The 19,430-nt window shown below is 42.6% G+C and overlaps 1 protein-coding gene across 1 annotated transcript in view; it reads right to left on the reverse strand.

Moving 5' to 3' along the window:
* LOC108411753 (ras-related protein Rab-26) overlaps positions 1 to 19,430 on the reverse strand; it is a 178,090-nt gene that overhangs the window by 158,363 nt on the left and 297 nt on the right. The window contains exons 1-2 of the mRNA XM_017683482.2: positions 19,139 to 19,430; positions 1,533 to 1,643 (exon numbers count right to left, since the gene is read on the reverse strand). The exon at positions 19,139 to 19,430 is cut by the window's right edge and continues 297 nt beyond it. Of these exons, the coding sequence (XP_017538971.1) occupies positions 1,533 to 1,643; positions 19,139 to 19,324 (297 nt within the window). The 5' untranslated portion in view covers positions 19,325 to 19,430. The remainder of the gene's footprint in view (positions 1 to 1,532; positions 1,644 to 19,138) is intronic.

A 19,430-nucleotide genomic window follows, 5' to 3' on the forward strand; every position in this document is an offset into this window, starting at 1 on the left:
TAACACCTCATGTTTAAAACATGTTGTAGGACCAAAAACGGCAGCAGAGCTGCTGTAGACGACGTCTCAGCCACCAACTTATTTGCAAGCATTTCATGTAATAGCTGTCTGTAGCTTTTAGAGACAATACATACTTTAGAGGTCTGGTCCCCATCACACTCATCATCCCACCAGTTTCTGAATGGCACATTTCACCACTCTGACCTTGCTTACATTTTAATGATTTAAATACACAGTAACTGGTAAAATTAAACAATATAAATAATGTAGCAGCGACTCTTTACTAAATTCGGGATGCATATTAATAGCAGCATTATATCAGTGTCAGTATCAGCTGACGATTTCACTTAAAAATACTGTCACTGGACAATCATTTAGATTTACCCAATATTTCAAATATTTGATGACTGTATTCCAGGACAGCAGAATGTTTTGGTGATGCTGGGTTACTGCGACAAGCTGTCGGCAGTTTATTCATTTTACTGCATTTCTAACCTGCTACAAATACATTTTACATTTATTTACATTTATAGCATTTGGCTGACGCTCTTATCCAGAGCGACTTACAATTTGATCATTTTTTACACAGGTAGGCGAAGGGTAGTGTTAGGAGTCTTGCCCAAGGACTCTTATTGGTATAGTGTAGGGTGCTTACCCAGGTGGGGATTGAACCCCAGTCTACAGTGTAGAAGGCAGAGGTGTTACCCACTACACTATCCAACCAAAATACATGTGACGTTTCTCTGAAAGGTTAATCCAAGGGGATAAAGTCACAGTTTCTACACTTTATACATATCTGCACATTGACAGTAGACATATTGGTGCACTCCTACACAAACCGTCAACTAGTCGGAACTGATCAAGCGAAAATAAGGTGCTAACGGCTCCATTTGATGGATGTGTTATAAAATAGCTACATCCCATCAAACAGCAGTGCACCTGTCACCCCTTCCCTTCCTATGACAAACAGCATAGTGGTCCTGTCCAATGGGCAGCTGCACACATCTCAAACTGAAGCCTGAATCCCAGCTGTAACTTCTTCATAGATAAGCTGAGCTTTTCCCAGGTGCATCCTCAGGGGAGCATGTCTCCTTTTTTATCGCTTAAAGCCACCCACGAAACTAGCACAGCAGACACACCTGTTACCAAGGGAACCCCCTAAACGAAAGCATGTCGAACTAATTTAAGAATCAATACAGCTTGGCAAATACCTTTTAGCCAGAAGGCTTTAAAACTGAGAAATCGGCACAGTAAAAACTCTTAATAAACTCTTCAAGGTCAGGCCCCAGATGATGGGAGGCAGCTATGGCCGCAACAGAGGATTGGTGACAGTCTCTGACATGAAAAGACTGACCTTCCCATTAAAGAAATGTAATCTAATAGACTTCTTACCAGGTTCCATCCTCTTAGATTGCTTCCATGTGAGAGAGGATTTGATTTTCAATGGAACTGTCCTTTTGATCCCAAGAGCTTTGTGGAGAGACGGTGTGTAAGTGTGTGTGCGCATATGTGTGTGCATATGTCACACTCACCCTGAAGTCAATGCCCACCGTAGAGATGAAGCTGCCCGCCAGAAAGGCTCCGTCTTTGAAGCGCACCAGCAGACAGGTCTTCCCTACCCCTGAGTCCCCTACCAGCATCACCTAGAGCAAAGACAGCCAATCATCATCGATTCTGCACACGCACACACAGTGTGCCCTATAGTCCTTGACTGTCCCACAGAAACAAACACACACACACTGTCCCTTGAATATTTTCTACAGCACAGACAGTGCATGACTATCACTCACACACAGACACACACAGTCTGCCAGCAGATCTCATTAATGACAGACTGCATGGCACATGTCACTTTTCATACACATCTTTAGTTTGAAGAAAGGAGGTGAAAGTTGAATCCGTGGAATAGTCTGTGATACGCAGGTTAACAACAGAGCTGCAAAAAATATTTAATCTTCTACAAATTAGATAAATAAATTATTTGAAAATGGGAAAACAATTTGAATAAATGGCACGTTTGAGACTTTTATGAATTCAATCACTTCTGTGGGGAAACAAACTTCTGCTACCATTAGCAACTCTGCACATCAGACTCCGTGCAGATTAACTGGGAACTGGCACAGCTTGCGAGAATCACAGTTCCAGATGACGGTATCAGTTTTAAGTCCAGGTGCAGTTCAAATACGTTTTCTATGCCTCTGGATTGATAGCTGGCTTTTAATTGTGCATATTCTCGAAATAACCAAGACAGCCAGCTGGCCAGAGCTGCAGGAAAATTATTGTTAAAGTGGATGTGGAGTAATGTGGATGCTCCAGTATACAGATGTCTTCCAGGGAATGCCTTCTCAATTTATCAGCCTTGTGACCAATAGCCCGGCCCCTACAGTTCACACCTTTGGCTGACCCACAACTACACCTGGAACTAGTAATTACAATTAAGCACCAGGTACTACAAGACAGTCTTGTACCTAACGGAGTCCAAGCTAGAGAAAATCTTAACTCAGCCTCCCTTTACCAGCAGAAAGACAATATTCAATTAGAGGACAAGCACAATGAGGACAAGAACACAAGAGTTGTGCTTATCTTCTGATTGAATACTGTCTTTCTGCTGGTAAAGGGAGGCTCTGAGTTATAATTTTCTCTAGCTTAGACTGTTAGTTACAAGGCTGTCTTGTTGTACCTAGTGCTTAATTGTAATTACTAGTTTCAGGTGTGGTTTCGGTTTAGTGAAAGGTGTGAACTGTAGGGGCCGGACTATCAGTCACAAGGCTGATAAATTGAGGAGGTGTTCCGTCTGTAGCAGCTCTAATTCATCAACTGAGATGAGTCTGCTTAACTTGGCTAAGTATTGCTTTTTATCCTTCATTACCCTTTTTTGTCCTAATTACTGCTTCCACCATGTGCTTTACAATACCTGCTTACTCATCCCACAGAGCATGTAGAACTACTCATCACAGGACCCGTAATTCCAGTAACCTCATCTATCCCCCACGTTCGTCAGACTCTCAGACCAGGGTTGCTGGTGTGCTCTGGAATTGCCAATCAGCTGTGCAGAAGACAGACTTCATTTCAGCCCTCGCATCCTTCCATTCGCTGCACTTCCTGGCGCTGACAGAGACCTGGATCACCCCTATGAACTCAGCAACTCCAACAGCCCTGTCCTCTGCCTTTCACTTCTCCCATTCTCCACGGCAGTCTGGCAGGGGTGGTGGCCCAGGTTTGCTCTTGTGCAGAAAGTGGCATTTCACCCCACTGGCTTTTTCTCATCTTTCAGTTTCCTCCTTTGAGTACCATGCAGTCACTGTATCTTTCCCCACTAAACTTCACATCATTGTTCTTTAGCATCCTCCCTCTCCTCTAGGCTACTTCTTTGATTAGTTAGACACTCTACTGAGTCTCTTCTCCATCGATGAAACCCTGCTCATACTCTTGGGGGACTTCAACCTGCCATCAGACAAGCTGCAGTCATCCTGCCTGTTACCACTGCTATCATCCTTCAACCTCGTTCTCAATGAGACTCCTCCGACACACAGAGCAGGCAATGCTTTGGACCTGATAGTCAAAAGACCTACCTCCACGCTGGATGTGACAGTAACTCCCATGCATCACTCTGATCACCACTTCCTATCTTTCTCACTCTCCCTCCCTGTTAATCATGTCCATTCCACCCCATTGTGCTCCTCTTCTTGGCGCAACTTGCACTCCACTCCTTCCTCATCTTTCACCTCAACTATCCTGACCACCCTTCCCCATCCTGACTCATTTTCCTCTCTCTCACTGAACATGGCTATGGATGCTTTCCTTTCTTCACTCTCATCTGCAATTAACTTTGTGTCCTCTCTCCTCCAGGCCAGCAAGATCTTCCTCACCTGCCCCCTGGCTGATGGGTGTCCTGCACAGCAACCGACAAGATCTAAGGAAGGCTGAGAGAAGGTGGAGGAAATCCCAGCTTGACTCGGATCTTCACTCCAACCAATCTCCCCTTTCCAAGTTCTCACTTGAAGTTACTGCTGCAAAGTCATCTTTCTAAGGTGGAAACTGGAAGCATCAGCATCTGATCCACGCAAGCTCTTCAACATTTTCTCCTCTCTTCTCAACCCTCCTCCTCCCCCTGTTCTATCACCCCTGAGGATTTTGTCACCTTCTTTGAGTAGAAGGTTGATAGAATCTGCCAGTCTTTTCCCTCTGTCCCCACTCCTTCCACTAGACCGCCTCATCTCATTCTCAATCCCTTAAACTGTTTTTCTTCTCTTTCCACAGATGCTGTCCTTCAACTGATCAAATCCAGTAACCCAACCACCTGCCCACTGGATCCCATCCCATCTGCATTGTTTCACTCAATCTCTGAGGACCTACTGCCCTTCATCACGTTTCTCATCAACAAGTCCTTGGCATCAGGCAAAGTTCCATCAACTTTCAAGACCGCAAGAGTACTTCCCATCTTGAAGAAACCCATGCTTAACAGCTCTGATGTCAACAACTACAGACCGGTATCACTTCCTTCATTCCTTTCAAAAATTCTTGAACGTGCCGTCTATAATAAACTTTCTCTCTTTCTCACATAGAACCAGCTCCAAGACCCCAACCAGTCTGGCTTCAAACCAGCGCACTCTACAGAAACTGCCCTCATCGCAGTGACCGAGAAGCTCCAATCTGCAAGATTGGCCAAACTGTCTTCTGTCCTGATCCTTCTTAATCTCTCTGCAGCTTTTGACACAGTCAACCATACGATCCTTCTGGACATCCTCAACAACCTTGGAATCACTGGTTATGCATGGAAGTGGTTCAAGTCCTATCTGGAGGATCGCTCTTATCAGGTAACATGGAGAGGGTTCACATCCTCTCCATGCAGGTTCTCCACTGGTGTCCCCCAAGGCTCGGTCCTGGGTCCTCTTCTCTTTTCTCTTTACACTAGCTCTCTTGGTGATGTAATATCTTCTCATGGCTTCTCTTATCACTGTTATGCTGATGACACTCAACTAATGTTTTCTTTCTCTCCCTCTGACACACAGGTTTCCAGTCGCATCTCGACATGCCTGTCTGACATTTCTTCATGGATGGCAGCCCACCACCTGAAGCTCAATCCCAGCAATACCGAGCTGATATTCATCCCTGCAACTACAGGTCCTCATCATGATCTTGCCATCTCATTCGAGAACTCTGATTGTTCCATTTGTAGAGGCAAGAAGACTTGATGTGACACTGGATGGCCAGTTATCGTTCTCGTCTCACATCGTGAACCTTACTCGGTCATGCAGGTTTCTCCTGTAAAACATCCGGAGGATCCGACCCTTCCTCACCCGAGAGGTCACCCAGGTGCTCGTGCAGTCTCTGGTCATCTCAAGGCTTGACTACTGCAACTCGCTCTTGGCTGGTCTTCCCATGCGGCCATCAAGCCTCTGCAACTCATCCAGAATGCAGCAGCACGGCTCGTCTTCAATCTGCCCAAGTTCAGCCACGTCACCCCACTGCTGCGCTCCCTTCACTGGCTTCCTGTATCTGCATCAGATTAAAACCCTCATGCTGGCCTACAAAGCCAGAAATGGACCAGACCCCTGTCAACTTGATGGCAATGGTGAAATCTTGAACTGTACCACGAGCCCTTCGAGCTTCGAGTACAGCTCGGCTTGACCCGCCATCCTTCAAGGCGCGTGGAAGACCAGCGTGGAGAATGTTCTCTGTACTGGAGCCCAGGTGGGTGAATGAACTCCCACTGGCTGTCCGAACAGCAGAGTCTCTTGCTGTCTTCAAACACAGACTGAAGACCGTCTCTTTACCCAGCTCTTAAATGAGCACTGAATTATAAGCTGCACTTATTTTATTGTACTATACTTTGTATTGTAGTTTATTGTATTGTAGTTTATTGTTATTGTAGTTTATTGTAGCTTATTGTTATTGTATTGCATTGAATAGCTCAGAGTTCTGTGTTCAGCTCTGCTCCTTCTCTCTCTGTATCAGTGACTGTGTTTCTATCAGTATCTGAGCTCAGGACCGTCTTTTTCTCTAAGCTATTGGTAACTAGCAGAGAGACTTTCTCTAGACAGACGAAGCTCTTCTTGTAAGTCGCTCTGGATAACAGCGTCTGCTAAATGCTGTAAATGTAAATGACTTCACCAGAGAGTCAGTTTCATTTTAAGAAGATGATTGAAAAGATGCTCCTTCTGCTCTCCTGCACTGCACTTAACTGCTCACTACTGACCAGACAGATCAGGCCGACAGATTGGGTAGGATCAACAACTTGATTTTAACATGTCCTCTCTTATACTATATTAGAGTATTTAAGATAATATTTGGTAAAATATTTAAAAAAGAAAATGCTAATTATTGAACTAGTTAACACCTGTGGTGTACACTTAGAGCCCCAGTCAGTAAAGGCCCTGAAATAACAAAAATGCCTATAATTTTTAGTCATTTTTTGTTTAATATTATCATGTGTGTTGTATTTAAACTTTGCAAGTACTGCAGTAATTTTAAAAAAAATTAAAAATAATTAAAAATTAAAATATTTTATTTATTTTATTTCATTGTTAAGGTTCAGCTGAAAACAAAGGGGTTAAACATCCAATGTAAAATGATCCAAACAGCATTTGTGTTCACTAATAAGTAGATACAGCCATGTTAGCTCTTCTGTTGTTTAGGCCTTTGTGAGGCATCAGGTTAACCACTAAAACAAGTAGGAACTGACACTGGAAATTTTTGTACCCAACAAATGGGACCAATATTGTGCAAAAAAAATAAAAATACACCCCTGACTGCAACTACAAGCGGTAGCCTGACCAGTGCATTTACTGAAGGAGTCACTGTGAAACTGCTGCAAGGAAAAATGTAATGTCATGTGATGAATCGGCCAAAAAATGTTCATGAGAATCGCTAGTAGTTTAGCACTTATATACACCTAAACACCTAAGATCACTTGAAATACAAAAAGCCCTGAGTTGTATGGGCATTATGACCATAACTTATTATTATTGTTACGATTATAATTACATTTAATTTTCCAGCATTTAGCAGACGCTCTTATCCAGAGCGACTTACAAGAAGAGCTTAATCTGTCTAGAGAAAGTCTCTCTGCTAGTTACCAGTAGGTTAGAGAGGAAGACGGTCCTGAGCTCAGATACTGATAGAAACACAGTCACTGTAGATACAGAGAGTTAAACACAGAGCTGAACACAGAACAGTGCAATACAACACACTACAATACACTACACTACACTACACTACACTACATTACACTACAGCACAATACAATACAGCACACTACAACACACTATAATATACTACACTACACTACAATACAGTGCAATACAATATAATACACTACACTACACTACAATACACTATACTACAATACACTACACTACAATACACTACAGTGCAATACACTACACTACAATACACTACACTACAATACAGCACAATACAATACAGTGCAACACAATATAATACGCTACACTACACTACAATACAGCACAATACAATACACTACACTACAGTGCAATACGATACAATACACTATACTACACTACAATACACTACATATAATATACTACAATACACTACAATGCAATACAGTACACTACACTAAAATACAATACAATATACTACAATACACTACACAAGTGCAGTACAATACATGACAATCAATACTTAATTATTACTGTTGTTGTTGTTATTATTTTTAATTTCATTACCAGACTGGTTGCTGGATGCATTAAGGGCACATCAATGACCCTTTAGAATTTTTATATCCACAATAGCGAAGCACAAAAAATATTCCCACTCTACTGCAGCAGTGATAATATCAGCTACTAAAGGTTTTTCTACCCTCCTCATAGATCATAACTACATTTTCCCTGTAGTGAATAAAATACCTTAGAACTGAAGTGATATGACGCCATGAATGCAGCGTTATTAGGGGTTAGGGTGACTAATCAGGCACAGCACATGATATACAGACCTAGAGGAAAGCATTTAGTTTACACATCATCTGTGGAATAAATCACCACCCAGCAAGGCGACCAGGTCAACCTGTAAGCATGCTGTTTGATTAATGTATGCAGCTCAGTGGGTCAGCGCAGGACATGCTTTGCTACCCTTATTGCCTTAATCACCTCTGAGGGCAGGATTTCTCTTAGGTTTCGATTAAAAGGAGTTATTTCTGATAATCCAATTGCGTGACGAAGGAAAATAAGTGGAAATACAACTGGACGTTCCAAAAAGCTAATAAAAAAAAAACTCCTAACAGCCACACAAGACCTGGTAGACCACCAAAATGTCACCATCTGATATTATTATCAATATTTAAAGCTTTCAGCTTTGAGACAGAATCAAGCTCCACTCTCGCTTCAGATCTGAAAAAAATCCACAGGTGTTTGTCTATCCTTCCACTGTGAGAAGAAGAACTCTGGAATGAGTCTGAAAGGATGTGTAGCTGTCAAGAGGCCCTTAATGAGAAAAGGAACTAGACAAAGAATGATGACCAGGACAAAAGCACTACAACTCCACAGCTGGACATCCGAAATGTGGAGTAGGTTTTACGGGCTGCTGAGTGTGAATGTGTAATTGAGATTACTTCCATCAGGAGGAGAACATTTCTAAAATTTAACTTCAAACTTTGGAGGTGTGGAAAAGTATTCCCACAGATTTCTTGGAAAAACTGAGAGCAAGTCTCAAAGTCTGGTCACCTTGACTGGAATTTTTCAACGGAGACGGTACTGTATTTACATTAAAGCGGTGCATCCTTCAGTTTACAATGGCCGACCTTGAAAGGACACAACTAGCGTCCATTTCACGGTCAGAATTTTTTTTCCTATTAATAGTTACTTTAAGGTAATTTTGGAGAAATTTGCTGCCCTCGTTTCCCCGAGATGGCTCCAAACTTTGCTCTACACCTTTTAAACATCTCCACTTTCATGCTGAGAGCTTTTGGGTTGCACAAGCCCATTTTTGGACAAAACCAGAAGGTGATGGATGGCCCAAGCAGAATCGCAAGACTATCGCCAGAAAATCTTCATCATATAATCTGGTTTTCTACACACATGAACATTGATTTCTCCCAGCTGACATTGGAATTTGGGCAAGATTTCATATGAAGCATGTTATACAGTGTGACATGCATTAAACACATCTGAACCCTGTCCACTGTATAACTGGTAATTACACTGGTCGTATTTTGCTTAGACCGCTAACGTAACAACCACGTTCTACTTGCAAACTAATTTTGACATCACAGGACATCTGGCCCTCTTGATTAGCCTTCATTTGGCTCCTGATTTGCATAACTTCATTAGCCCACTCCCTTAGGCCTCTCCAGACCAGCTGAACACGGTGAATGGGGCCACATTCGGGTCATTGTGTCTGAGCAGTAATGGTGAGTTACGGGAGCGAGTGGAGGAGGCTTCCAGCAGGCCAGGCAGCTGTGGATTCCTCTCCTTCAGGCTCCATGCAGTGTTCTGATGCAGAGAGGCTTGATGTGATTAGTGTTATTGGGTTAGCTGGGCGACGACGTGCAGTTCTGCCCGCCCAGTGACCGAGGCATCGTCCAGAGTGTGCGAGTGAGCGAGAGAGTGAGAGAGGGAGCTTCTGACACTGAGGTCTGCTGAAATTGTCTCTTATCTGCTTTATTCTGGTCTGCTTGCTCCCCTCTCACTGCGTTCACTCTTCATTTCACTCTCTATCCTGTTCTTTCATCTCCTCTGCTTTTGCGATCCTCCATCCACTTTTCTGCTCCCCTCTCCTCTCCTTCATCCTTTAATGCCCTTCTATTCCTCTCATGTTTCATCCCCTGTCCCTTTTGCCCTCTTACACACTAGAACAAAAACAGTCTTAAAATATATAACCAGTTCTGACGCCTAAACTAACCACTTCAGTGACCAATGTAACCAATGTTATGGTTAAACAGATTCCCTAAACCAGGGGTGTCCAGTCTTACCCACAAAGGGCCGGTGCTTATAGGTTTTCATTCCAAGCAAACAGGAGCACCTGATTCCACTTGTTTAATCAATTTTTTTTAATCAAACTCCAGTTTTGCTGGAATGAAAACCCGCAGCCATACTGGCCCTATGTGGATAAGACTGGACTCCACCCAGCAGAGCGGATCCCGCACTCCACCCAGCAGACTCCTGTAGTTTAAAAAGGGCCACTAAGCTAAATAAGTTTTTCTTGTCATTATTTTTGTCCACTGAGATGCAGTTTTGGCATTTGTGTGGGTTTATGCACCAAATATAGTTTAGTATTGTTATTGTGCCTATATATTATAATATAATATAATTGTTATTGTGCCTGATATAATAATAATAATAATAATAATAATAATAATAATTGACCATCTTGAATACAAGCAATGTTGTTGCTAGTTACAACCCTCGCAGCATTTCAGAGTTACTGTTTTTTCTCTGACTTTCGTGATGCACTATAACAAATACTCAAATTGTAATTTCAGTACTCGAATCCTGTCGCGGGAGCACAGTACACACTGGAACACTAGTTTTCAACTGTCACATTTCTTAATTTTGAATAAACTACATAAATACAATATGAAAGGCACAATATAAAACAGTCTACTAAATAAATTATCTGTGTGATTTTCTCCAATACCAATATTATATTTACACAACCTCAGTACTGGTCGATATGATCAGCCATCCTTCGACAGAGGCACACACACAATTCTCTCCTCATGCTGCAGGATCCCACCGAGACAGCCAGGAGGAGCGCTGCTTTTCCCCCGTTCATCATCCTCCTATTCACGTCTCCACAAATCAGCCACAATAAAATAAACACCCCTTCGTTTGCTCCCTCCAGCTGCTCATGTGCTGAAATGCCACTCCAGCTCCCACAAATCATCCCTCCTAACGTCTCACTTGGGACCTGCCCCCAAATTCTCATCTCAGGGTCAGGGCAGCACCAAAAGTGCACCATAAAACAAGCTGTAAAACTGCCATGGTGAGCGGGATAATCCACAGTTGAATGCTGTAACTTCACACTGTTCATTTAGCACTGGTGTCATTCTTACTGTTCTCACCTGCAGTAGTAATTGTGGTTTAAGCAGTGATAAGTGTTCTATCGAAACTGAGAGAGCCTAACTTTTACATTCAATGGTCAATTTATAAGGTATTCCTTGTGTCTACACTTGCCCATTTAGGTGCCCTGTGCAATTCTACATTTATAGACTCTAGTCAGTCTGTATAATTGAATAGCTCCATTTACCTTCTTCAGCAAGAAGCCCCACACCACCAGGACCACCACAGAGCAGGTATTATTTGGGCGGTGGATCATTCTCAGCTCTGCAGTAACACGGACATGGTTTCACTGTCAATCTAACTGCTGGAATGTGAAGAGTCCACCAACCAAAAATATCCAGCCTATGACCAGAAACTAGAGGACAACTAACACAAACTACGCAGCAGCAACAGACGATCATCTGTATTTTACAGCTACTAGGTGGATCAACAAGGTAGGTGTGTCTAATACAAGCGTAACACACTAATACCACCATCAGTGCAGTGCTGAGAATGTCCACTAGTTATCTGGGGAAACAGGTCTGTACAAACAGATCTCAGTACTACAGGAACTGCAATGTGCAGCTATATAGTAAGTGGAGCTGATAAATCAGATGAGCGTAGATACACGGTGCTGTACTTAATAAAGTGACCAGTGAGGACATGAAGCCGATCCAGTCAGTGAATGCTGTTAGTAATGTGACAGAAAGGCAACACGACTATAAAGAAAATGTATCTGTACTGTAAAGTCATTACAGGAACACTTCAGTGTTCTTCAACCTAATCTCTATCTGCCACATCTGTAGCATAAAGTCGACAACAACAGACAACAATTTCCTCGCACTGCAGAAAAGAACAAAAAGCCAGGTGACTGTGTTTTGAGTCAATGGCACAGGGAAATACACCCAAATTATAGTTTGTGGTAACTTGACAGTCCCTTGGACATGCAGGAGGTACAGGGTACTGTCCAAAGGTTTTAGGCACCTTAGAAAATAAACAGCTTTTTTGTCTGGGCAATAAGTTTTTATTTGCTCAGAACACTAATGATAAATCAGGAGGTTGTGATTTTATGTAGTATGTCTGCTCAGCCCTTTCCCACCATCATCTCCTGGCAGCCCAATATTTGCTTGCAGTTATCATCTAATACCTGGTTTGGCTAATAAATGCTTTATCATGTTAAGTCAAGTGCACTTTTGATGGAATTTGACAAATACATGAGACGTCTGGAAGCAAACTTTGTTCTCCAGCTAAGCTGATTACAAAATAAGTAATTCTTGTTACTTTTTACTGTATTTATATTTTATTTGCATCTACAGAGCGAGTCAAAAGTCACAGGACAAGTTTTATTTTATTTTATTTTTTTATTTTATTATCAACATTTATCTCTGGGGTCATCTCAAACAAATTGTGTACACTGAGAAAATCCACAACAAACACCACCTTCAGCACTGCATCATGGAGGCTTGTAACAGCATAAAAAATAACATAAAATAAAACGGTGTCCTGTGACTTTTGGCCTACCATGTATTCTAACAGCATGTGCTTTCTATGCAGTATAAGCAAAAACATACATGTTGCTAAAATAAATGGTTTTAAATAATGTACTTATGTGCCGAAGCCTTTCGCACGGGGCTGTAGATCTGGTTGAAAAGTGCTGGAGTATTTCTCTCAAACCTCTAATCAAGTGGATTCTGCTAATCATGGTGTGGCTATGGTGCCGTTTCATCAGTTCCCAACCCAAAAGCTAAAGCTTTAAAATATGTCATTTTCTCAGTAAATTTACAATTGGCTGATAACCCAAGTTCAACTTCTGAGCAATGCTAAAACGGCACCACTTGAAAACCACCTAGCTGTTTTCTCATTACAGCTCCTCTTTTGAAGCCTCTCACAGACTCTGACTGTAGTTATTTCGAGCTTAAAGACCCCTCAACTGTTGTCTCTATATAAGTATTTCAAAAAGAAGCTTTTTGTGGCACAAGACAGGTTAGTGCATTCTTGAAGAACGCATTAATTCATATCTATAAAACATAGCACAACAGCATAACAAGGAAGAAGTCACATCAAAGGCACTCCATCCCAGAGGGTGAGCTGGAGGGTGCTGCGCTTGGCGGCTCATTGGGCATAAAGACAGAGGGGGACGCACTTTGAAGTGCTGGGGGGACGCCTGCTATGGATTTATTTCCCCAATTCAAGACCTGTTGCTTCAGCTTTACGAAAAGAGAGCTTTGTTTAGACCTGATAGTCAGAGCACTCTGGGGCTAGCTGTGTGTTCCTTCCACCTTCTATGAAGTCCACAGGCAAAATTCTCAAAAATGTGCAAAATATGGTGCGCACACAAATAATGACTAAAAAGATTACTGCAGATTGTCAATCATTTTGATATTAATGGATTGCCCATTTTGCAAGTCTTTGCTTTCACTTTTTTCTGTTTGCTGATGATGATTTTTTCATTTTGCTCCTGCAATCTTCATTTTTCCTTCAGACTTTTTGCACATTTTCACAGGGGGTGGGTCTCAGAAGAGGGCTTTCACCAGCACTCTCTATTGGTCAACTGATTTGGAGTGACAGGTCTTCTGAACATATAACCACACCCTCTCTGAGAGTAAGAACCAAAAGAAAGAACCAAAAGCAAAAGTGATACCAGAAGCAAAATATACACTATATTTCCAAATGTTTTCACCCACCCATCCAAATCATTGAATTCAGGTGTTCCAGTCACTTCCATGGCCACAGGTGTATAAAGCCGAGCCCCTCGGCCTGCAGACTGCTTCTACAGACATTAGTGAAAGAATGGGTCGCTCTCAGGAGCTCAGTAAGTTCCAGCGTGGTACCGTGATTGGACGGCACCTGTGCAGCAAGTCCAGTCGTGAAATTTCCTCACTACTAAATATTCCACAGTCCACTGTCAGTGGGATTATAACAAAGTGGAAGCGATTGGGAACGACATCAACTCAGCCACGAAGTGGTCGGCCACGTAAAATGACAGAGCGGTCAGCGGATGCTGAGGGGCATAGTGCGCAGAGGTCACCAACTTTCTGCAAAGTCAATCACTACAGACCTCCAAACTTCATGTGGCCTTCAGATCAGCTTAAGAACAGCATAGATAGCTTCATGGAATGGGTTTCCATGGCCGAGCAGCTGCATCCAAGCCTTACATCACCAAGCGCAATGCAAAGCGTGGAATGCAGTGGAGTAAAGCGCCGCCACTGGACTCTAGAGCAGTGGAGACATGTTCTCTGGAGTGACCAATCACGCTTCTCCGTCTGGAAATCCGATGGAAGAATCTGGATTTGGTGGTTGCCAGGAGAACGTTACTTGTCTAACTGCATTGTGCCGAGTGTAAAGTTTGGTGGAGAGGGGACTATGGTGTGGGGTTGTTTTTCAGGAGGGGGTATCCTGAACACACTGAGCCAGTGGTGGACCCACAACTTCCATCGGAAGAAGCTGGCTTCCGCTGATGCAGGTCAACAGTGGATCAGGTAACCCTACTCACTCAGGACATCAAAGTCAGCTTTCAGTATAGAGATAAAGCTGGGGTAGTATTCCTGGACCTGACTGACTGGCAACAGATTTTGGACAATTTCACGCTCCCAACTTTGTGGGAACAGTTTGGGGACGGCCCCTTCCTGTTCCAACATGACTGCGCACAAGTGCACAAAGCAGGTCCATAAAGACATGGATGAGCCAGTTTGGTGTGGAAGAACTTTGCTCCTGGATGGATAATCGCTGTTTTACATGATCTTTTATGGTTGGAATACGACAAACACTCCCCAAACAGTGGAACATTTCTCAAGTCTGTCATGGGACGGTGGGAGAAAGTGTCTGGTGAGCTGTTTTTATCAGCTGGAAAAGCACGGCCGCAGTTTTTGTAATAGTCGTAATTTAAGTCACACTACTTATCTCTTTACTCACACTTGGTCACAGGAGAACAGATCACCGGTCGCTCTGTCAATCGGGGAATTTATAAATCCATCTCAGCTGTTGCTAAAGACTCATTCCACTCATTGCCCCCCTCCCTCTATAATGATGTAAAAAAACTCAGAATTGCGCCCTCTCCTGGCGACAGCAGAGTATTGTTGCTTTCCTCACAGTAGAAAACACCACCAGTGCTTTCATTACAACACGAGTGTGAGAACGGTGTATTACACTGAAAATTTACTGAACATTTCTTATAGCTCTATCGAGGAAAGTTATCTCATGATAATTATCGTTATTGTTCTATCGCCCAGCCCTAGGGTGTAGTAACCTTTTTGAAAAATTAAGTTTGATTTAACAATCATTATTTGTATTTGCAACATCTGTTGGACTTTGTGACTTAACATGTGGCTTGTATTATTTTATTTTATTTTATTTTATTATTGTATTATTTTATCCTGTTAAAACTAGGTCTTTTCCGAAATTCTGTAAAGCTGCTTTGTGACAACATCCGTTGTAAAAAGCGCTACAAATAAATTTGATTTGATTTGATTTGAAAAATTTGACAAATTCCTGATGCACCCGGCTGCTCTGGAGACCAGACTATCATCACATCCTGCTATGATTATAATTAGCTATACATTACCTAGCAGCACTAAATTTATAAAAATGCTGAGGTTTATAACGAGTTATTAATTTCAAATGATCTTTATTTTGGATGTGAAGTGAAAGTTGACACTGTTAGTGCAGATCAGGTCCAGCTGAAGTCGAGCCAAATTCCAAATTCCAAATCCAAATTGCCAAATTCACAGTTGATTCCAAACTGCATCGTTTCTTTTAGTCAAAACATATTCCAGCTATCATATTTACTATCAAAGCATTTTAAACTGGAAACTCAACACTATGTATCTAAACTCTAACGTAAATTTATGAGGTTAAAAGGGATTATTATGAATGTTCTGTAAAGCTTATCCCACCATGGATAGTTCAGTTCTCTGAATGAAACTAACGTGTCTGGATCATAGGAATGGCTTAAAAAACACCAGAGAAACTCTGGAATGTCTGAGATTGATAAGCTCACAGCACAAAGTACAACAGAGGAGGTTTTTTTGCTTGTGCAGAAGGGCTGCATTAACAAAGGCCAATGCTGTAATAACAATTAACAAATTAGATATTGTGCAGCCCCATTCTGATCCAGTCACTGTGCATTCCTTACCTACCATAATCTCACATCATTCTATATGTGTCTCTAACACATCGGTAGCCCACTAGAGCTTGTTCTGAGCGAGTTTCAGACTTCTAACTGTATTTTTTATATTATTTCAGGAATCTTTGCTCTGTTAATCTCAGTAAAAATCAATCTGAAAACAAGTTACTTTGTCATATTTTTTAAAAATCTTGTTTTCCTGTGAATCAAAATGTAAAGATTTTCTGAGTGCATTCTCGAGTGCATCTCACCGCACCAGTGGATGGGGAAAAATAATATGAACCAATAATACTCCTCCTCTCACCACCCTCAGTGAAAACTAGTCCAGACACCCTCCGTAATCCTGTAATACAATCAAAAATACATCAGAGTCTAGGTAAGAATCAAGCATTATGATTTCTGATTTACATTGATATTCACTTCACTTGTGCTCTAATCGTGTACTTTCAATTTAAATTACACTATCCACAATTGAAGACGGATGGGTTTGGGTTTCTTCCTAATGGCCTTGCCAGTCTCCTCGTTTTGCCAGCTTGCTCATCGCTGGTCTGGATCTGGATTCCTGCAAAGCTGCTTTTCGACATGGCCTGCTGTAAAGAGCGCTACACAAATAAACTGCAGTGAACTGAATGCATTCCATTTAGAGCGCTCTGACTGAGATACACACAATCACCCACAAGCCATTTAAGGGGATACTCCAGCAATTTTCAACCAAATCTTCCACGGCCCAGCACAGTCAATTACTACGGACAATAATTTAAATTTTTTTCATCTTTTATTGTACTTACTGAAAAAAACTCAAAAGTTACAATATTAGTCTATGCTATGCACATGTGATTGCTGACTTTATAAATCAACAGTTTCTGCTCTTTGCCAAGCACAGGGACATTGCTGTCCATGGTAACTGGCTGTACACTACAGATGCATCACACAGAGCTCAGGCTGGAGTATTCCTTTAACAGGACGGAGGATAGCCAATACCACTCTCATCTCTGACCGCCTACTAAGAGCAATACAAGGATACAGTCTGCATTATGATTCCATTACCATCCCTGTGATTTATTATGATTGGACATTCCAGGTTGTGGAACGTTCCGTCATAATGGAGCATCATTAGTCTGCGCACAGACCTGGCGCTTGCAGCGAAAGTCCGACAGCTACCCCAGCGATGTGTGCTCAACCTGCAAATGTATTTTATTCCTTGCTGCTTCATTGTTTGCATGGGCTGACCGCTCCAGGTCACCTGCCATCGACGATGTGTGTTGACACAGCTGTTGCATGTGCGTCGTGATACTGTTTGCACTCACGGATCTGGTAAAGCACATGGCAGGGACGGCCATTTGGGCACAATACCAAAGTGCCCTTATCTAACTCGTGCATTCGCCCACGCTGTGTGTAACAAATACTCTGCACACAAACTCGGCTTATCAACCAAAACAGTAAGCTGCCCGGGCAAGTGCAATCACAGTGCACAGTGTGACAACAACCACGTATTACAGGGCAACAAGTGCCATAGTTGCAGTGCAGTATCCAGGCCACTGCAAGGGCTGTGTTTTATTAGCATATAATGTATTGTAACAAATTGTTTGAAAAGTCTTTTCAAGATCAGTGTCTGTGATAACACAGAGCTTCTCTGATGCAAAACACAAAACTCTATTACATAAAAACGTGTTGCATTACAAAAATGTGTGCCTAGTTTACATTTTAAACTCTAGTCCTGGATGCACTGCCACTCATAACACGTGTAGTTTAAGTAGGCTGCTTGCCAAAGCCCACATGAACTTGTTCCTTGTCACTGTAATCCCTCCTTATGCTCATATTGAGCTCTTTGTCTAGTTTGCGGTCATATTTACCAGCACATTTATGTCCAAGATGGTCAGATATTTGAACACTGCTCACTTCCTTATCTCACAGGTCTCCTGATTGAAACGTATCTGCAACTGAACTGAACAACCCCCATTTATAGCCCCTACTACAACCCCTATATCTTCTTCTTCAATGGTTAGGACACTCACAGGACCACCACAGAGCAGGTAAACATCACAGCGTCACTGCTGGACTGAAAGTAATAGACAGCGCCCCCTGTGAGTGGACACAGTGTTTACAAACTCCAGTAGTACTATTGTGTCTGATCCACTCGCACCAGCATGTCACCACTGTGTGAGTGTAACTTCAATATTGAGAATGATCCAAATCCCAAATAAGAGCATACCTGTTGTGTCGTGATCCTATGTGGGTCCTGACCACTGGAGAACAGGGTAAAAGGGGTTAAAGTATGCAGGGAAATAGATGGACTACAGGTGCAACCATATGGTGGAGCTGATTAAACGGGCAGTGAGTGTAGAAACAAGGATGTGGTTTTAATGTTGCGGCTGAAAGGATCATCATTACAGGTTTGTTTACTCTTGCCAAATGTGTTGATGTAATACAGGTAATGTGGAAAGGGCGGCTCGCCTGAATCATCCCTCAAACCCTCAAACTCACACCATCAAACCATCAAACCAAACCCAAAAAACATCAAACCCACAAACCATGAAATCCACAAACCATCAAACCCAAACCATGAAACCCACAAACCATCAAACCCACAAAACAACAAACCCAAACCATGAAACCCACAAACCATCAAACCCCCAAACCAAACCCACAAACCATGAAACCCAAAAACCATCAAACCCACAACCCATCAAACCACCAAACCACCAAACCCACAACCCATCAAACCCACAAACCAAACACAAAAACCATCAAACCCACAAACCAAACCCAAAAACCATCAAACCCACAAACCATCAAACCCACAAACCATCAAACCCACAAACCATCAAACCACCAAACCCACAAACCACCAAACCCACAATCCATCAAACCATCAAACCCACAAACTATCAAACCCAAACCAACAAACCCACAAACCATCAAACCCACAAACCATCAAACCCACAAACCATCAAACGCAAAAACCATCAAACCCGCAAAACCATCAAACCCGCGCTACTGTTTGTTATCCGCTCACCTTGAAGGCGATGTCATAAAACTCGCTGCTGCTGCTGACCGGAGGTCGGCTAGGGTGGACCACTCCGTTGGCCTGCACCCCGGGCACCAGGCTGCTCCTGGTCGAGCGGCCGCTCTCTTTGGCCGGAGTGGCCGCAGATGGACTGCCGCTGCTGCCTTTGCCCTTCGACGCCTTTTTCCTGGACATCACGAAAAGCGACGCAACTCTCTCGGCCGAAAAGTCGTGATTCGAAGCAGCTGCTCGAAGGAAAAGAAAGCGCGATGGGGTCAAACGAATCGTCCAGTCAGCCGGG

The sequence above is a fragment of the Pygocentrus nattereri genome, chromosome 14 (assembly GCF_015220715.1).
Source record: "Pygocentrus nattereri isolate fPygNat1 chromosome 14, fPygNat1.pri, whole genome shotgun sequence".
In the NCBI taxonomy this organism is placed as follows: domain Eukaryota; kingdom Metazoa; phylum Chordata; class Actinopteri; order Characiformes; family Serrasalmidae; genus Pygocentrus; species Pygocentrus nattereri.